The sequence below is a fragment of the Marmota monax genome, unplaced genomic scaffold (genome assembly GCF_021218885.2).
Source record: "Marmota monax isolate L192 unplaced genomic scaffold, Marmota_monax_Labrador192_F-V1.1 WCK01_AAM20220418_F8-fsc00017, whole genome shotgun sequence".
Taxonomy (NCBI): Eukaryota; Metazoa; Chordata; class Mammalia; order Rodentia; family Sciuridae; genus Marmota; species Marmota monax.
This window is the reverse complement of record NW_026695241.1, coordinates 8,363,866-8,383,559: the sequence shown is the minus strand read 5'-3', so window position 1 is coordinate 8,383,559 and position 19,694 is coordinate 8,363,866. Positions and strand designations below refer to the sequence as shown.

Below are 19,694 nucleotides of genomic sequence, written 5' to 3'. Positions count from 1 at the left end.
CCATGTGGGAATAAAGTAGCAATAAGCTGACAGCTGATGCCATCCTAGGGATCTGAAAAGAGTCTTTGAACTCTAAAACCATGAAGGAGCTCAGTGGTCCTTTTTAAAGCTCTTTCTTTCTCTTATGCCGTATAGTGGGGAAAAAAATAAGTCCCACAGACATTGAGAAACCTGAACAGGTAATGTTCTTATTCTTTCTCTTCCTCCTTTCCTAAGCCAAAAGCCCTTTTCTCCCTTAAGATAAATGCTTTTCTATAAAAGCACAGAAGACAGGAGAGTCCCTTAGGCCAAAATACTCCATTCCTGGGTCAGAGGGAACATAAAGTGCTCATCTTCGAGGCACATACGAAGGATTGGTGTCCCAGCATTTTGAGCACCCCCTCGTTTTGCCAAATGCAGGGTTCACCCAAGACACAATGTTGGAGGGACTTGGCCTTGACAGGACAGTCAAGGTAGCTGCATCTATTAATCACCATGTTCAGACCCAGTACACACAGTGGCCAATCTAACTCTAAGCTTCTGCTATAATCTCCCAACCCTAAATTTCAGCTAAAACTTGTAAATCCTAAGGCACACCTCGTGGTCAGTCCTCCCTCATCCCCTTTCCAAACCATCTCTTCACAGTCTCCCTTACCCACCCCAGCTAAACGTCCCTATCCTAGAGGCTACAGTTCTTACCGTCAGGGAAACTGGGGGCTTGTAAAAAGGAGATGCAAGGCTGTACCCTGTCAAGAGTCACAGTTTGCCAGGCAAACACCTGTAATCCCAGAGGTTAAGGAGGCTGAGGAAGGAGGATTGAGAGTTCAAAGCTGGCCTCAACAAAGGAGAGACACTAAGCAACTCAGTGAGACCCTGTCTCTAAATTAAATACAAACCGGCCTGGGGATGTGGCTCAGTGGTCAAGTGCCCCTGAGTTCAATCCCTGGTACCCAAAAAAGAAAAGAGTCATGGTTTGTGTGTGGCCATGAGAGACAACAGTTTCTTAGGCCCTCAGGAACCAGCCCTAAAGTCTAAATTTCTTCATTCCTTGATTTGTATGGTCATTGAACTACATGGATAACTCAGCCTAGGATGGGAAAGTTAATCACACTTCCTCCTTAATTAGGGAGGGGGAGAAAAAGAAAAACAAAATGTTAGTTTTAAAATAAGCGGCATTTGGCAGGACAATAAGGATTAGGTTTAAAACATAAAGTGGATCCCAATTAAGGAACAAATTTCTAATTAAAACTTACCTGACTTTGTCCTATCCCAAAGTGCCTCTAAGCTCTCTACAAGGTTTTTGTGTCTTCACTATTTAAAATAAGAAGAAATCTTAAATTCTTGAGTGTACCTAGATTACTCGAGATCTTACAGATTTTTTTTTTTTTTTTTTAGGATTTTTCTTATTTCTTTTCTTGAGGCTAGGTAAGGGCTATCAATCACCCTGAACACTGCCTAATGGAACAAGCATGCTCGTACCACTGATCATTTGGGACAGACTTAAAGGTCCAATCCTGGTTGGGGACTTCAAGAGTATCCCAGAGGCTACATTGTTGGACAGACTGTAAGGTCTGATCCTAATGGGGACACACAGAGTATATCCCAAAGATACTACAAAAATGTCTGATTCTGGCTAGAGACTTTTCAAAGAATACCCCAAGGCTGTTTTCTTTTCAGAAAGCTGTTAGAGTCTGTAAACAAGTCAAAATAACACCTGGCATTCAGCCAGGGGAATGTTAGAGTTCGTAAACAAGTCTGGATGGTGCCTGGCAAAATGCCAGAGGGAGTGGTTTGAGAAGTAACAAAAGCAAGCCATTAAGTGTAGAGATTCCTTATTGGTTGACTGATGTATCTAGTTTATGCTAATTAGATAAGCTGTGTGGAATGTATAAATACTGCTCCTGTCCTGCAATAAACGGCTCCCACTCATGCTGTATCAATGCACACAAGTTGTTCGTCACCCCCCGGTTATTTTGCTGCAGCCGGACTGCGGCAGAAAGCCACATTGGAGATTGTGGGTAATTTAGCATACATCCCTGAGAACTCACCCCTTGGGTGCATATTAAATAATTAAAGTTAGTTTAAGACAGAGGGCTTAAATCAATTTCCTTTTTTTTCTGTAATATAATTGGGTCCCAATATAAATTAGAGAATGGAGGCTTGTTCTGTAATGGGAAAAATGGACTGAGATTTGATTACCTAGGTCTCCCACTTCCCTCAAACTGTCTAAAAAACTGGCTAATTATTCAAAGTTTTTCATCTTAAGTAACTATTCAAGGGCTAACTCTCCAACTCACTGAGTCTAAAGAAAAGAGAAAGATCTTCCTCTTTAGCAGGTTCTTTAAAAAGGAGAATCAACAGTAGTGACGGCTAACAGGGATTCACCTCATGGATGAACAAGTGGCCATTTGAACCACTGATTCAGTGTCCAAACATGAAGGACAGACCTTGCCCCAGCCATTCCTATACAGATCTCCCCCTTCAGCCAGATGTGAGCATGGGGGTCCTGACTTGCTTCAGTTTCCTGAGGGAGAAAGTTGGTGCATGGGACAGAGGAAGGCTTGAGACAATTAAAGGCAACTCAGGTGCACGAAGGTCTCATGTCCCAAGTCTGACACCAATAGCTCTCAAGGGTACCAAATATTAACTACTGTCTGTCTTTTGTTTCTGACTGACTTGGCCCGATGGTGGAGGGTACCCTCACTCAGTGAATCTTGAGTCCTGAGATGAAGTGTTAGTCTAATCTGAGGTCTTTGGGAAAGAGGTGACCCATTAATCCCCAGAGCATGAGCTGAGCAGTTCCTCCCTCTTCAGAAATGCTTCTACCCCAAGTCTGTCTGTCCCTGGTATCTACCTCTTAGATAGGGATCCACTGTGAGAGATTACCAAGATACAGCCCTTCTAACTTTGAAATTAGGCTGCCTTCTAGACTCTCACAAGACACCTCTTCTTTTATATTCCCCTCATCTGGCAGGAAAAAAGGCCAGAAGTTCTGCCTCACTCAATTAGAGTCAAGTATTCCCTTTTCTCTCCTACTTCAGGAGCCAAACTATTTACTTCCTCTATTAGGGACATCACCCAGAGGACTAACAGCCTTGCCTCCCACTTCAAGTTGAGAAGTGGTCCTGTGAGTATGAGGACCCAAAAGGACAAAGGGAACATGTAAGATAAATTGTAAAGGCACAGTTAGCTGCAAATGTCCTCCCTTAAATTAAATAGTTATCGAGAAGTCAGCATACCCCATTCTGAATGAGGCCCAATTCTTCCCATCACCACCACTAAAGAGTATTAACTAATGATAGGCTTAGGACAGACAGACCAGGATTTATTACAAGAAAGGCATCTAAGGGTTTCATGGTCTCCCAAGGTTACAAGTCACAGGGTAAGGGTGGATAGTCCAGAGGCTTGCACCTTTTTCTTGGCCAGGCCTGAAGAAGAACAGAAGTTATGACCATAATGATAAGGCAGCAGTTAAGTCTAGAGGTCATGAAAAGAAGGGAGGGAACTGTGACCACGAGATGCTCCAGGATCAGGGAGACATCTCCTAGCTAAAGAGACAGTTTCCTAGGCATAGGTGCCTATGTTCTGTTCACTTTCATTCGTGATTTGTTTTCTTTTGTTCAGACGGGAGCCTCAGCCTCAAAAGTAACACCAGGGGATGACCTATTCACAGTTGAGAAAAAGGAAATGCCTGATAATTTTCTACAACAAACCTGGCGAGATTTCCATCTGGGGGAATAAAAAAATGGTCTCCAAAGGGAAACATAAATGAACATCACTCCTTAAGAGACTGGTTTTATAAAGGGAGAGAGGGAAAATGGTCAAAAGTGCCCTGTGTATGAGATTTTTTTTTTTTTTTGCCTCCCATGCTCTAAACGGCGGCTTTCCCTCCTCTTCCGCTGCCTACCTGATACCCATCTAATATGTAAGCCACATAAGAGATGCCCAAATCAGTTGGAGACCAGAGAAGGAAAGTTTCACTTTTAAATCTAAGCTGCTGTGGATTCAAAACATAAAAGACTGTTTTCTCTTTTCTTGTACTCTGGTATTCTGCTCTCTCAGTAAATTCCTTCCTAAATGCTAGAGGACAGGAGAGTAAGATGGAGGGGATCTGGAAAGGCCAGCTACCCCAGGTCCTGGACCTTTTGGGGGCACTTAAGAGTTCTGCATTGTGTTTGGGGAATAATGGAGCAGATATTACCCAAAATCAGAGTCTCAGCTTCAGGAATCTGACAGGAAAGACTCAAGAATGTCAGGGGATTCCCTACTTCCCATGGGGTTTCCTCTTCTCTCCAGGGAAGAAAAATTAAAAGATCCCATCTGTACCAGTCTTCTTTGCCTTAAGAACCTTTTTCCTGAGGAACACATGGCCTCCTACATTCTTCAAATATCCGGACCGACTCTAATCTGATCCAAAACTGCACTCTGTTCTGATAGAAATGTTCTGTGTGCTCTTTACTAGAGTGATCACCGATGCATTGTTTTCTTCAGTACTTTTTTTTTTTTGAGCTCATAAGTTTTTGTGGTAAATTCACACTTGATCCTGCATGCCTAAATTAATATATATTGTTCTGTTTAGCCTTGTTTTAACTATAGAGGGTTTTTGTTGTTTTGTTTGTTTGTTGCCTTCTGTATGTTCTTCCTGCTGTCTTTATTCAAAAGTCAATTATTCAAAATTGAAAAATCTTTTTTCCTGTTTTCACGTATATTTATGCACACCTGTGTATTGTATCTGTGTCTATACATGTGTCATTTACTTGGTACCAGAATTGGCATTATTGCTCATAAATTAAATTTTTTTTAAAGTAATGGATCCAAATACCTTTTAGTCCACATGACTTAGACCTTTAAGAAAAAGTTCCATTCAAATTGGTTAAACAGATAAAAGTAAAGATGTCTTTATACATTTTTCTAAGTGGTCAGACAATCAATAGAATTTTGATTTCTATAAAATGTTTGAAGTGTAATGTCCATTGCTTCTAGATTTTTCTTCAGCAGGGAAAAGATGGCTTATACTGTTAACTACACTTGACTGATATCCTGGTTTTCATGAGTAGCTTAAAGTTACAGTTAAAAAAATGAGTAAATCAGATCTAACATCAATGGGATTAATCTTCATAAATGTATCTGTTAAGAGGAGACACCTGATTAATATGCAAAATTAAAATACTGAGACATCAACCATTAAATAAAAATTCAAGTACTCTTGATTTCTTGAATTTTAAAAGGTAATATACATTTGACTATATTAAATGTGTTTATAAATTGGTAAATGAAAACAGTTTAAGATTATTTAGTTTCTGGGTCTTTATTGAAAGCAAGGATACTAAGAGTTAAAATTCTAACAGGAATAATTCTATATGCAAAGAGTACAAAAAGTTCCAGCTGTTTCAATTAAAGTGCTATAAATAATAAGAGGAGTAATTGGAGGAAAAAATCAAATTTCATCTTATTAAAAGGGGTAATTGGGGGGAAAATCAAATTTTCAAATTTCATAAAGATTGTTTCAGAATGTAAATTTAAGAAAGGGTCAGCATCTAGGAAAGAGATATAAGAAAGTTCTAGGTACTGAACTAAATATGTTTGTCCAAGCTTTATCTAAGTGCTATGTAAACATTTGTATTATAGAAATGAAGTGCATTTATACATCAGATAATAAGTCTATTTCTGATCATCAACACTGTTTCCTAAACACATGAGAGCTTTGAAGTTGTACTTTGATTTTTGTCTGTGTTGCTAGCCTATGCAGACCTATGATTATAGTTACTCTACATTATAAGTTCTAAATTTTTCTTTAAAAGAACATCTGTGTAACTGACACTGGCTTCTTTGCGTACTAAATGTATTCATGTCCTCCAAGTATACAAGCCCTTTAAAATGTAAAGCTTAGGCAAGCACTTTATCAAGCTGGTCTACTCCAATCTAAAGTTTTGTCTGTAGCAATAGTTTCTTTCATATTTATATAAAAAATAATAAATTTGGTTGGGAATTTATTTATGTCATTTTATGTTTTATAACTAGATAAAAACAACCTGTTATCAATAAGTGACATATAAAATTTTGTGTTACTTTTACACTGGGATGGGAACTTAAATGTGTTTTTGGAAGGTAATAAGTAAATCTTGATTTGTTTAAAGGCTGACAATGTGAAACATGAAAATAGTTTGCCACTTTTCCACAAAAAGGATTCAGGAGCTCTCTTAGTTTATTTGATTCATGTTTCAGATATAATGTTGAATTGTGTCAGCTGATATTCCATACAGACTAAGGAAACAATGAAAACTCTGTAAAAGTATATTTAAGGAAGAGGCAAAGATAAGCTTCAGAAATAAAACAATTCACCTAAGATCTGTCAACAGTCCAGCCTCACCTGAGTTAAGACTCTACCTCTCACCTTCCTCTATATTAGGATGGTTCCAAAGTAGGCTAAACTTAAGCTTATTTAAAGTTGTGTTCAAAAGATAGATTTTTGTTGTAAAGATTACTGTGATCTCAAATAACAAAGGGATATAATACAAAACTAAGTAAGATTTGGGTAAGTTATAAAAGATATGTAAGATTATAAGAGAGTTTTAAAGAAAAGTAAAAATAAAGGATTTCCTGTGATTGTGTTGATAAATTTATGTGTCTCTGTGAAGGCAAAATAGATATCAATGGCACCAAAAAGTCTGGGTCTTTCCAAACTAATAAAGCTTGTATCTTCCAGATTACAATTCCATGTTAATAGGATGGAAACACAAGAATATCAATCCATCCCTGCAATTAAAGCCAGCAATATATCTCCTTTACAATAGTCAGAGTGAGATTTTTGACCCCTGACTAGGCAGGGTCATAACCCTTGCCAGTCTGAAGCAGCCATAAGAGGCAGATTTTCATTCCTCACCAACCCTTAAGATTAGGGATCAAAGTCTCAGCGGGAGAATGAGATAGGGATTTAGGATAAGGAGAGAGAAATATGGACTCTTAATGGAAACACCCTCAAGCTACTGAGATGCAGAAAACACAGTTGTAAACTTGGCCCATTCCCTTGAAAAATGAGGGAAATTCAAAAGTGTAGGAAAACTGGTACAAAATTGTGCAGCTCCCCTAGACTCACCTCCAGTCTGGTCTCTGATACAGACATTCTATAAATACTGGATCCCTACCCCAGGTCTGGGCTGCTTCTCACTCTCAAGATAGTCCACATTCTCTCTTGAGTATATGCCACAGTCTGGCTGGGCACACAATCACGAGCCACCACACAGCTTGTAGATTCAAACAGCAACTCTTTATTCCCGAACTCACACCAGCCGTCTACAATCACGTTCTGGGGAAATCCACGTTCTCTTCCCAAATCCCCCTCCACTGGGCTTCTATCTCCAAAATATACTGTCTGAATCCCGTGAGAACTCAAGGGGAACTCAGGCAGCAGGATACACCCTATTCCCAGCAGGAATAATCTTAAACCTTAAACCTGGAACCTAAACTGGGAACGCCCTAAACAGGATTATCTTAAAACCGGGAACACCCTAATCTGCCTTGGTCCTTGAGCAAGGTCACGTACATTCAATGTCACTGCAACATGGGGTACGCTGGCAAGGAAATTGTCATACCTACTTGGCTAATGGCTCCCAGCAAGTATATATCTACCTTCCTAAATAATCCTCTGTCTATGCCTATGTCTGGCTCGTGCTGAAATTCTTTTCCGTCACATACAGCAAGAACCCTGCTGCTCCTGGATTGAGTCCCCCCCATTCTCTGGGAACTCCTTGGACCCTCCTCCAGAGACATTTCTTCCTCCATGACTAAAGGACATTACAGAGCTGACCAAAAGGAACCATTATATACCACAAATTCTTGAAATTCCTTCCAATCTATGGACACTGTAATTTCTTATTGACCTCTAGAGTCAGATCCCATAATTCCAAATATTCTTTCCAAGAAATGAAATGAAAACAAACAACAAATGTACCTCTCTCAAAGACACTCACTAAGAGACATGTACAACATTTTAACCTAACATCTCCATTCTCCATTGGGATTTCAATGTTAAATTTCTGTTCTCTGAGGTCAAATCCATGGGTTCTAAAAAGATATACTCAACTACCCCATCAGATAAACAAAACAAATTTCCCATTCACAAGTACATCTTTTTACAATTTAAGGCTATTTAAAACATTAACCCGTCAGGTAACCAAATTTAGCAAACTGGTTTGTCCTGATATCAATATAGATGCCAATGACTCAATAGGAAAATACATCTTTGTTAAATGATGTATATCAATAAGTCCATATTCTTCCAGTAACCCTGATTATTAAGTTAAAAACTGAGAATGGTAGAAAGACACTGATTACAGGTGTAAATCCTAATTTGGTTACTAATATTTTAAAATAAGCTTAACAGTTAAGATCCTTAGCTATGAAATATATTACCAATCTAGTTCAGGTTAGGTCCTTAGGCCAAAGAAACATTTTAAAAATCAGCATCCACTATCTTAAGAAGCCCACAAAGGCTTCTTAATGACCTTCTCATTAAGCCTGCCTCAAAGAGTTCCTAACTACCCAACCACAACAAAGACGCCACGTAACATTCACAGGACCAGATGGGTTACTTTTTAACTACTTCATTGTACATGACTATATAGTTAATAAGTTTTTTCAGCAGGCTGCAGTGCCTTGCAGAAGGGCAGCCTGGCAGAAAGCCTCTGTAAATAGACCTTTGCTTGACACTGAGATGTGTCTCCCAGGGATATCTGCACCAGCTACCCTAACAGTTCACCACTGGAGTTTGGGGAGATGGGGGTACAAAATCAAAATGACAAAATGCTACTTTTATAAAGTAAGTACATTACATTAAAAATATGACACTAAAATATTGGAACATTTTAAAACAGTGAAATGCTAAATATAAACTGAAGTCCCACCATGAGTGAGTTTTTGTTGGGACATTGTTGGCATGCCAGATTTTCTACATTCAAATGAGGTTTGACCTTGGAAACAACTCAGTGGGGAGATATGTGCTCAATTCAATGTTGCTTCTATTGCTCAAAACATCTCTGGGATCTCTCACAAAAGTCCATTTGAAAGAACACATTCATTCCTCGCTCATTTTATTTAGAAAAATAAGGCTCTTTTCCTTTAATTTGTGGAGAAAATTATTTTTTAAAATAATTTGAAATTTAATCATTAAAACAGATCTTTTCATTTAACTTAATTTGAATGTAAACCTGTTTCAAAATACCAAATTCATTTCAAATAATGAAAATATTCCACCACTCTAGAAGCCTAAAATACTTCAGAAGTTCTGCAGGCATTGCAACAGAACTATGAAGTAACATTTGGGCAATTATCCAATGATCTTGACAATAAGAACCTGTGTCCAGAATGGGCAGTAATTGAGGTTTGGATTGCTCAGTATCCTTGGTCCCTTCAAGAATGATCTGCATATCTCTGAGGTTTAAAAACAAATTAAAATGCTCTTATATATACCGCTTCTAAAAAATGGAATCTAGTATTATGCTTAATTTATAATCTTGTAAATAATATTGGCCCTTTTACAAATTTTAATGAGAAATTTGGTCAAGTAAGTTTATCATCACAGGAAAAAAAAATGGAATTAAGTTCTAAACCTGATTTTGCCATTTACTATCTGCAAACCATGAGTCAGTGACCCAACCTCTTTAAACCCCCACTGCTTCTTCTATAAAATGAGAAGAGTAACACCTTATTTCAGAGACATTATAAAGATCTGACGTAATGCACAAGGGCAGAGAAAGATCATTCCTGGCACGTTTTGCTGGTAGTAGCATACTGGTAATATTAACATTATTAGTGTTTCAGTATTAGCAGACTGTACCACCATGATCTATAGTTAAAGGAGAAGAAACAGCAGAAGCACTGCAAACTTCATTTCTTACCTATAAGTATAATATCAGGGTTCCTCTTCTTAGCCTCCTTCATTAACCACCACTCATATCCTCGGAAATAATTCTCATCTAGTGTATAATGCATATGGGAGGGTTCAGTACCATCTGAATAGGAGAGTAAAAGAAAGGGGAAATGCATTATAAATGGTGCTTTCTGGGTCATTTACACATACATACTTCACAAAAGTAGTACTCCAGTTCTAATCCTGAAGTTGGGCAAATAAGAATAATTTTATATAATAACTTGAAGATGGACGGCTATTAAGGTTTGGATCTGCAATGTTCCCCAAAGCCTCCTATGTTGAAGGGCTTGGTCCCCAATGCAGCAATGTTCAGAGGTAGGCTTTGGGGAAGAACTGGAACATGAAAACTCTGACCTTGTCAATGAATTAATCCGCTGATGGTTCATCATTTAATGAACTATTGAGAAGTTATGTAAACAAACTATAGAAAGCAGGTCCTCGTTGAACAAAGTAGGTCACTGAAGGCACTCCCTTTATAGGTATATCTTATTCCTTGCCTCTTTTTCTACTTCCTGGCTGTTGTGAGCTGGGCAGCTTTCCTATGCCAAGCCCTTCAACCATGATGATCTGTCTCACACCAGGCCCAAAATAATGTCAGTCAACCAAGGACTGATCTCTGAAACCATGGGCCAAAATTAATCTTTCCTCTTTTAAGTTTTTTTCCTCAGATATTTTGTCACAACAATGGAAAACTCACTAACACAATGACCAAAGCATATTATTTCATCCTGTTTCATTATCCTAAACACTGTAAAGTTATTATTATAAAACCACAGCTTTCAGCCTTTCTTTAATTCATGTTTTAGGTGTGATATTATATTGTTAGCTAATATTCATGTGAACTTGAGCAACAATTTATGTAGGCTTTGTAAAATGATGTTTAAAAAGCAAAGATCAGTTTCAGAACTACAGTACTTAAGATTTATGAAGAGCCCTGCCTTACTTGAGATAAGGCTCTGTCCCATCTCACTACATGTGAAAGTGACTATGAAAGAAGTAGGCCAGATTTCAGTACATTTAAAGTTGTGTCCAAAAGTTGGTTTTTGTCACAATTACTAGGATCTCAAACAAGGGATTATAATGTATAACTCTGCCAAAATTAAAGGTAGCTATTACATGAACTAAATATGTTTTTACTCTTGATAATTTTATTTTGTAGTTTTCTTATAAATGATTTAAGATTGCCTGTTAATGTTTTACAGAGGTACTGATTTAAGAACACACAACCTGGGTTAATTTAAGATAAGGAGTTATCACCTACAGGAGAGAGAGATAGACATTAAAGCCCAGTACTCTTAGTATAAGGCTGTTGAAACTTATTTGCTGGATGTTTAAGATTAAGTTTTAAAATTAAAGTTAAATTAAAAGGGCCAAGAAAACCAATATTTGGTTCTTGCCCTCTGAGTCAGTCTGAATCCAGGGGATAGGGAACTTCTCCAAAGAGCTTTGCAACTCTGGGCCACATAACCTCCCGATCAGGGAGATTAATGAGACCAGTGGAGGACAGAAAGCCAATCAGTGCATTTGCTGTGAAGAGGAGGGTCATCAGAAAAGGGAGACATCCCTGATGCTTCCAAGGGAAGCCACATGGTCAAGCAAGGCCTGGACCCATCCTAGCGCAAATGGCACTAGCAGAACTGAGAAGCTGCTGTAAGTTCCCTGAGGACTCCCAGGGAAACTCAGCTGACTGTTAACAATAGATAGAAACAAAAGTCAGTTTGACTTGCTTCATCTTAAACACTTAGCAAAGACAGTCAAAGCCAAAACACAACTATTCCTGGGCATTTTAAATAATAATAATAGTTAGATGTAACTTCCAAAAATAAGTAAACTGGAGGCTACAAAAGAGATTCTCAGACAGGAATGCAGCCATAAGACAAATATTATTACTTCACATAGCTAAAAAGTCCTAGGACTATATTCTGGTAAGTTTTTGATCTAAGATTTTCAAATCCCCATGTCCAACTTCAAATCTGCATTACCTCAACTTCCAGACTCTCAAATTTGGACATAAACATCTATACTCCTGAACCCCAGTTCTTATACCTCACATCATTAATAATAATTTCAAAAAAAAATAATGAGTCCACATTAGTTGAGGTAACATCAAGCACAGAGATAGGTAACTTACATCAAAGTCCTCATATGTCCCCATGCTTAAGATGTACCTTGTTAGGTAGGGCCTTATAAGAAGGACACTGGCCCATTAAAGGCAAACATCATAATTCACAAGAACTGCTTGCTTATACATTTCAACCTCTAATTTAGCTTCAGCAAATAAAGTTGGCCAGTCACTATCAGTTCTGCCTAAAAGGTTTTGACAATAAAATAGAGGTCCTCTTACAAATTCTTGGGAAAAGTTTCCATTATGAGGTTTTTCTTTTAGTTTCACCTTAAAGTTTTTTCTTTCAGCATAAACACTAACACCGCCACACAGAGACATCTGATTTAAAAATGACTTTCAAATCATTAGCAGGAAAAGTTAAATATAATGGAATCAGACCCCTAAATAAAAAGCTATACCTAACCATTGAGAGAATAATTTTTCCTCCTTCCTGAAAACCAGAGGCCTATAAGCTATTGACTGACAATAGGTACTATACAAAAAAAATGGTGACCATGAAGATCGAAGACCTAGTGGTTTAAAAGAGTTTTGCTTTTAAAAGGAAAAAAAGCTGTATCTCTAAAATACAGGTTGCATATTTTACCATATATTTTTAAAGTTAATAACATCTTGCATCTTACATATCCTATACAAAATCTAAAATCTTTGTTTTTGAACTTCTCCATAAAATTGTAAACTGTTCCTATGCTCCCTCTAGTGTATATAGCTTTTAGAAAATTATGGATTTGTTTACTACTGATTATTTCAACTAAATAAGCGATTTAAACTCTAAGTACTATTTTGAAAAATTCACATTTCTATATTTTTTAATAATTACAAGTAAAAAAGGAAAAATAAGAAACAATCTACTAAGCAACAATACCTCAAAAATGTTGGCATTATTTATATTCTGAAATTCAATCCATAAGGTTAAACAAAATTAAAATGTCGGGGGGGGGGGGAATCCTATTTCCCAAATACTCCTACCTGTTGTTTGCCCATCACCACCTATTTCAACTTTTAGAATATGCAAAGAGGCACCAAAATTTGGCTGTGGAAAGAAATAACAGTATTAACACTGCTTCATCATATGAAACCTCAAGACAATTACTAGTAACACCTTTCAGTTTACAGATGAGAAAAGCACAACTTCAAATAGCAGCTTATTCCAAAAGTAATTTGCCATTTTTTTCAAAACCTGGAATTGTGAAACTAATAAATTTTATGGCTGAAATTCAACATAACACTTTTTAAAACATCACAAGTCCATTAAATAATTATTTTTCATTACCTTAAATAGATAATCCAATATTTCAGAACGATAGGGCTCTGAGTAATTTATTAGAAGTCGGGAGGTTGCCTGAAAAAAAAAAATGTAGCCAAAAATGTAAATAAAATAAATTGAACCATGCACTTGTCTAAGATGCTCACGTAAGCCCCCTGGCATGCTCCTGCTTAGCTAGCTCGTGGGCAAGATGGAACTATGAAAAGTCATTCCCAGGTCACTTGCTTGATCTGCCTTTGCCAGTCATGGGACAAGCAGGGCTGTCATTTTCCCAACAGCTAAAAGGTTCTCTTCTGCTGAGACACAAGGGTTGGCTGGAGGTAAGCTTATTAAGGCTACTGGTAAAATCATGAGCATAAACATCTTGAAACAGACTTTCTCTCTTAAAACCATTTGTCAACAATATCTCGGGGCTAAGATGAGTAGGATGAACCTCAGATAGCTGTGCCTCTCAACATTTTGCAGCAAACTATTTTAAGCAGAATGTTGAAAGGAAGCACTACTTTCCTCATCCATCGGAAGTTCACCTGTCTCTATTACAAATGACCACACAACGATTCCCCATGACATACAGATTAAAGAAACCTCACACAAGTTTGCCATAAGAAAGAATGGAAAGACACATACAGAAAGTGCAGGGGATATAGATATATATATAGATAGATAGATATAGATAGATAGATAGATAGATAGATAGATAGATAGATATAGATAGATAGATATATACAGCCATACCCAGACCATGACAGAAGACCACTTGAAAAAAGAAAGCACAAAACCAGTATCTGACCCAAACTCTATCCTTTAGGAGGCAATATAAGCAAAGGAAATAGAAGAGGTGGACTTTCTGCATGATACAGGAGCATGTACCTGGCTTAGAAGCTGGACAGATCTAGGTTCAAAATGCTGACAACTTCCAGGTATATAACAGGGGCAAGACAAATAACTTTTATGGGGTTCAAACTTACATTCTATCTTTTCATATATGCTACCACTGACATATGTGCTACCACTGACATTCAGTAGTGCCCATATCTATTCTCTTCACACCCAGAACCTCCCCAGTCCCTGCCACTGAACTGAAGATCCATCTCATTAGCTCAACACATCCAGACCAAACATAGCACTGGTCCTAAATCTGTCCCTTCTCCTACATTTCCTTTCTTACAGCAGAACATCTTCCTATAACAAAAACCTGGGATCGGCATTTCATCAAACTTCCCATCCATCTGCAGACACCTAAATCTACTCTTCCTGCCACACCCCCATAACCACTTAACCTAGCCCTCTTCACTTAGAAGAATAGTATAAATGGTCTCAAGCATCCCATCTGCAACTCTGTATTCTACCCTTCACACAATTATCAGATTCACCTTCCCTAAATCATGAAACTACTCTATTTAAACTTTCTAAGAACTCCCCCTTCCCACCAGCTTTCAGGATCAAGTTCAAAACTATTCAGTTTTACACTCAAATCTCTTCATTATTTGGACCCTAATTCTAACATTCTGCCCCAATCACTATCTTACATCTTCTATCCAGACACATCAAACTATCTTTTCCTTTCTTGCTGCCCAAAATGCACCGTATACCCTCATTGGGGAAACTCCAATTCATCCTTTGCTTTCAGCTAACATTCTGTCTCTCCCCCACGGATTTGGTGTAAGTACCTCTCCTCAGGCACCCTTGGCACAAGGTCCATATCTCTACCATAATTCTTCTAACTCTGCACCTAATCGCTGCTTTACTTTGCTGTCTCTAAACTCCTTGAGGACACAGACTGTGTTACCCAAGTTGATATCCTCATCCTATGCTATTCAATTAACATTTACTTAATAGCTTTGGTGTTGTTACTGCACTGGTACAGTCAACCGAATGTAGGAGGCTCTGAGTCAAACAGAGCTTGCACCCTTGTCCTATCATTTACAAGCCATATGACTGTAAGTAAATTATTGTAATTATTCATCAACTGTTGTAAGACTAAAATAAATAGTCCATAAAAAAAAAATTAGCAAAGTTACCAGCACACAGAAGCTCTCAATAAATGGTAGTCATTGTATACACAAATTTATTTTTAAATATATTGTTTTCAAAGAGCTCACAACACAGCAAAGGCTCAAATGCCAAAATTAGTTCTCAAATGATTGAACACCGAAAGTGCACACCAACATATCCCTGACTCTAGTCAGCAATTTTTCATACCTTGCATTATTCCAGTAGAACTGTGTATTTTGCTGTTTGAGATTATTTTGCTCCCTATGCACTCTTTCCCTTAAACAGAAAGTATCAGCCTTAGATAAATACACCATATTATTATGCTATTGCAATGCAAAAGCATTAGTCAAAGGTAAGATAACCAAATGATGAAATGTACCATCAAGCAATAACATATTTCCAAAAGGCTGATCTGTTGAGGGCCACAGCAGAGTTGGGATGACTCCTGGCATTTTTCCAGAAGTAATGGTTGAGAGGCGAGCCATTAAGATGATGCTGGATTGATTCAATTGTATATAGACCCCTGCTGTCCGCCTCCAGCACCCGCTACTTTGGAGTTCTGGTAGGATTTCCTGGAGTTGGTTGGTGAAGTTCCGGAGGAGGGAGTTCCAGTTGGTGTGTGGTGTGCCTGGAAGGGCCGCGTGGGTGGCATTCGGGTGAGTTCGGAAATAAAGTTTGTTCCTGCTTGAGTGGCTCGTGATTTGTGCCCAGCCAGATTGCGGCACTGATCACACTGCCTGAATAAGGCTTGAAGCTGTTCACAAGACCAGGAAGAAGCCTTGAGATAAACATCCCTTGGTTCCAAGGCTTGAAATAACTTCCTCCACCCTAATGCCTAAAAGTTGATATTAACCAAAATTAGCCATGTGCCAGACTGTTATCCTAGGCACTTTTTATCTATCCTCACAATGCTCATATCAGGCAGGTATCACTGGAATCCAGGAAAAGAAAGTGAAGCAAAGAGAAGTGAAGTAACCTGCCAAGGCCACAGAGTGGCAGATTCCAGCATGGACCCAAAAACCTTCTTGAGCCCACATTCTTAACTACTACACCAAAATGCCATCCCTATGATCTTAAGATTAAATGAGAGCATTCAAACCATGCCAGATACCAAGAATTCCACAGGAAAAAAATACTTAAACTGGTAGGCAGATACAGTGGTACGACCATTTACCTTCATTATTTATTGACCTTCTAAGATGAGTAATGTACTGTACACTTAGAGACACTAATAACTTGAACATTTCATAGATTATCAGAGTTTCTTACTCTGGGTTATGAAATGATTCCAATTTCAATAATTCTAAACTGAGCTAAATAAACATAATATAACGAAACACTTCCATTTTTCAGTAAGATTATAAACTAAATTTAATATCATAAGTGAAGGTATCAGAAGGAGAAATCAGGGCCTCATTATGAAATATTGGCTATTTCAGGTTAAGATGAGAAAAATAAAAAAGGAGAATGATAACAGTGAAGAACAATTAGTTCATCAGCCCACAGGTTCTCTCTGAAATATGCATCAGGACTCGTTGAAAAGTGCAAAAACCAAGAAGTAGAATTTCAAGAAAACGATTTGTCCCCAGCTGAAGGTCAGATCTGTGATCATTCTACAGGCTGGGACACCCACACAGCAAGCAAGCATCCAAGCTTGTTCTGAGTTGAATTTAAAGATGGTGATTCCCATCTGACTCAACCTAACAAAATCAGAAGTTTAAGAGTTCAGCCTCAACGTTTTCAAACAAAATGAGCCATAGATGTGATCTAGGGTATAAAACCACAAAAATAAATAAATAAATAATCCAAAGGTTTGGCAGCATTGGAAAGTCTTGAATGCCTGGGTCCCAAGAGTCCACAAGTTACAAATAAAAGAGGCAAAGATTACAAAGAGCTTGTGATGGGGTAAGTAAATATTATAGTAAATATTATTAGGCACCAAGAACAAATCATCTCACTGAAGAAAGCTCCCAGGCTTAGAAGTCACCTTACTGGCATGTCCAGAGAACTAAAAAATGACCAGCTGTGCCCATTCACAATTATGCCCAACCTACAATTGCTTTCCCAATTCCTTTGAAATAAATCTCATGGAATACCCTCATAAAAATAACTCATCCCACTGCTGCAGCCAAGAGAAGACTAAGAAAACAAGCCAACTAAAAGGGTATTAGGTGAAGATGAAGGAAATCTATTAGAAGTATGGGCTTTAAAAATGTATGCATATTGTTCGTGACAAAGGTAACCGTTCTAATATGGGATAAAAATAACAGGGGAAACTGGCTACTGGTATATGAGAACAGGGTGTTGTCTTTCTAAAACTACTGTGAAATTTAAAATTATTCTTTATTGGTGTATTTAAGTTACACAGAATGATGGGTTTCACTGTGGCATATTCACACATAAAATAACATATTTTGATTATAAACCACCCACCAGTACCCTCACTTACTCTTCAAATCTCTTTCCTCTTCTCCAACAGGCTCCCTACAACTTTTATGTCATGTGTCGTTTTGTTGTTGTTGTGGGGGGGGGGTGGGCGGGGGGGGGGGGGGGGGTGTTTGTTTTTCCTCCTAGATTTCACAAGAGGTTGGAAACATGAGAGGCTTGTCTTTCTGGGTCGGGCTTATTTTGCTAATCATTATGATCTTCAGTTCCATCCATTTCCTACAAATAACATGATTTTTGTTCTTCTTTATGACTAAATAATACTCCATTGTGTATATACTGATTCCATGATTTGTTTATTGTGAATTGTGCAGGTACCTCTAATAGTAAGCTAGCTTCAACCCCTCTGGGTCTATACCCAGGAGCAGTACGGATGGATCATATGGTAGTTCTATTTTTATTTTTTTGAGGACGAAACTCTGCATTGATGTCCATAGTGGCTTACTAATTTACATCCCCACCAACAGTGTATAAGGATTCCTTTTACCCCACATCCTCACCAGCATTTAAAATTTTAAATTAATTTCTTAAAATCTCCTCCTGAGATTTCTGAATTAAGAATACTGTCTCTCAAACACCTCTACTGAAAATTGACTGGTGGACTGGTTAAAATCAGGATTCTCCCCTTGTTCCAGAACAACAAAGTTGGAATGTGGAAGGCAGAATCTACATTTTAACAGCACACCCCCAGTGATTCTTATGCACCCTGAACGCGAAGCGCCAACATTTCCCTGCGGCTCACACCCAGAAATACCCCTCAGCGAGGCGGGAGCGCCCGGCCTTGCGGGCTGGGGCACTCGGCCGCGACCCTCCGCGGGGCTGGCGGGGCCAACAGCAAACCCCAGACCTCGGTGGACCACGCAGACTCCCAGCAGCGCAAACGAAAAAGGTCCCAGCCACTTGGAGGCCGCGCACCTTTCTCGCGAGGCTTTGGGGTAAACAGTGCTGCCTCCAAATAAAAACCCATTCGCCCCTCAGAAAGGGGTCGCCAGAACCTGCACTAATGGCGCGTGGCTTCCGCCTCCCCAGCCTCCCAAAACGAAGAGCCGGCGCCGGCGCCTCCCGCGGGGGCACTCCAGGTGGCGCCAAGTGGCCCTTCCAGGGGCGACCCTCCCGGTCGCTCTGGCGGCGAGGACAGCCCTGGCCCGCGCGGAGGCTGAGGGTTCGAGCCTAGACCTGTCACACCTGCTGGACCTCCGGGGACTCGCTTCCTGAAACCTAAATGGCCCTGAGTTCATCTTAAACGAGCACCGGTTCGCCCCCGGCCGCAGCCAAACGGCGGGGAGCGGGGCCCCCCGCGGAGGGGCTTCCCATGGAGGGGCGGCGCCGCCAGGCTCGTGGGCTGGGGCAAGTCCCGGCGGTCGCCGGCGTTCCCCGCGCACCCGGATACCTGCCGCTCACCCCGCCGCCGCTGACGGCGCCGATGCCATCGAACTCCCGGCCCAGCCCGGCGGAGTCGTCGAGCACGTACGCGGCACTGGGCGCCAGCAGCGCGCACAGCAGCAGGGGCACCGCGGCACGGCCCGCCGAACCCGCGGCGGCCGTCATGATTTTGGCTTGGCGTTGCCGGGAATCCCGGTGCCGGGTCTCAGCCATTGTGTGGGTCACATGACACGCGTGCCCAGAGAGGCGGGTCCGGCCGCCGCCATGATGGAAAAGGGCAAAAGGCTGTTGAAGCGGTTCCGGACATCCTGAGTAAGGGCGCGCCCGCGCAGCCGCAATAGTGTTGAGGGAAGGCGGGGCGAGTCTTTTTTTAAACTTTACCCGCCTTCAAGTGCTATCACTTCGCGACTACTCTTTGGGCCTCACCTGATGGAGCATGTTAGCGAAAGAAAGATGGATAATATCCAAAACCTGCCAAAGGCAGATGGCAAGGAGTAGGCTTACCACGGATACCCCAACAACTTGGGGTGCACCTACCATGTACCAGTCTGTAGCAGAACAAGAGGGCCAGGTTT

General features: G+C 39.8%; 1 protein-coding gene across 5 annotated transcripts in view; it reads right to left on the bottom strand.

Moving 5' to 3' along the window:
* The window catches only part of Galc (galactosylceramidase), a 71,292-nt gene extending 51,898 nt beyond the window's left edge, over positions 1–19,394 (bottom strand). The window contains exons 1-4 of one of the 5 annotated variants that reach the window (XR_009226354.1): positions 19,138–19,394; positions 13,303–13,371; positions 12,999–13,062; positions 9,876–9,989 (exon numbers count right to left, since the gene is read on the bottom strand). Coding sequence is in view for 4 of the 5 variants with exons in the window: in XM_046440715.2 (XP_046296671.1) it covers positions 9,876–9,989; positions 12,999–13,062; positions 13,303–13,371; positions 19,138–19,332 (442 nt within the window). In the remaining variant the exon portion in view is untranslated. Of the gene's footprint in view, positions 1–9,875; positions 9,990–12,998; positions 13,063–13,302; positions 13,372–15,670; positions 16,122–19,126 lie in introns of those variants that run through there. The other 4 variants (XM_046440715.2, XM_046440716.2, XM_046440717.2 and 1 more) reach the window with 4 other exon arrangements.
* Between the last annotated feature and the right edge of the window lie 300 nt (positions 19,395–19,694).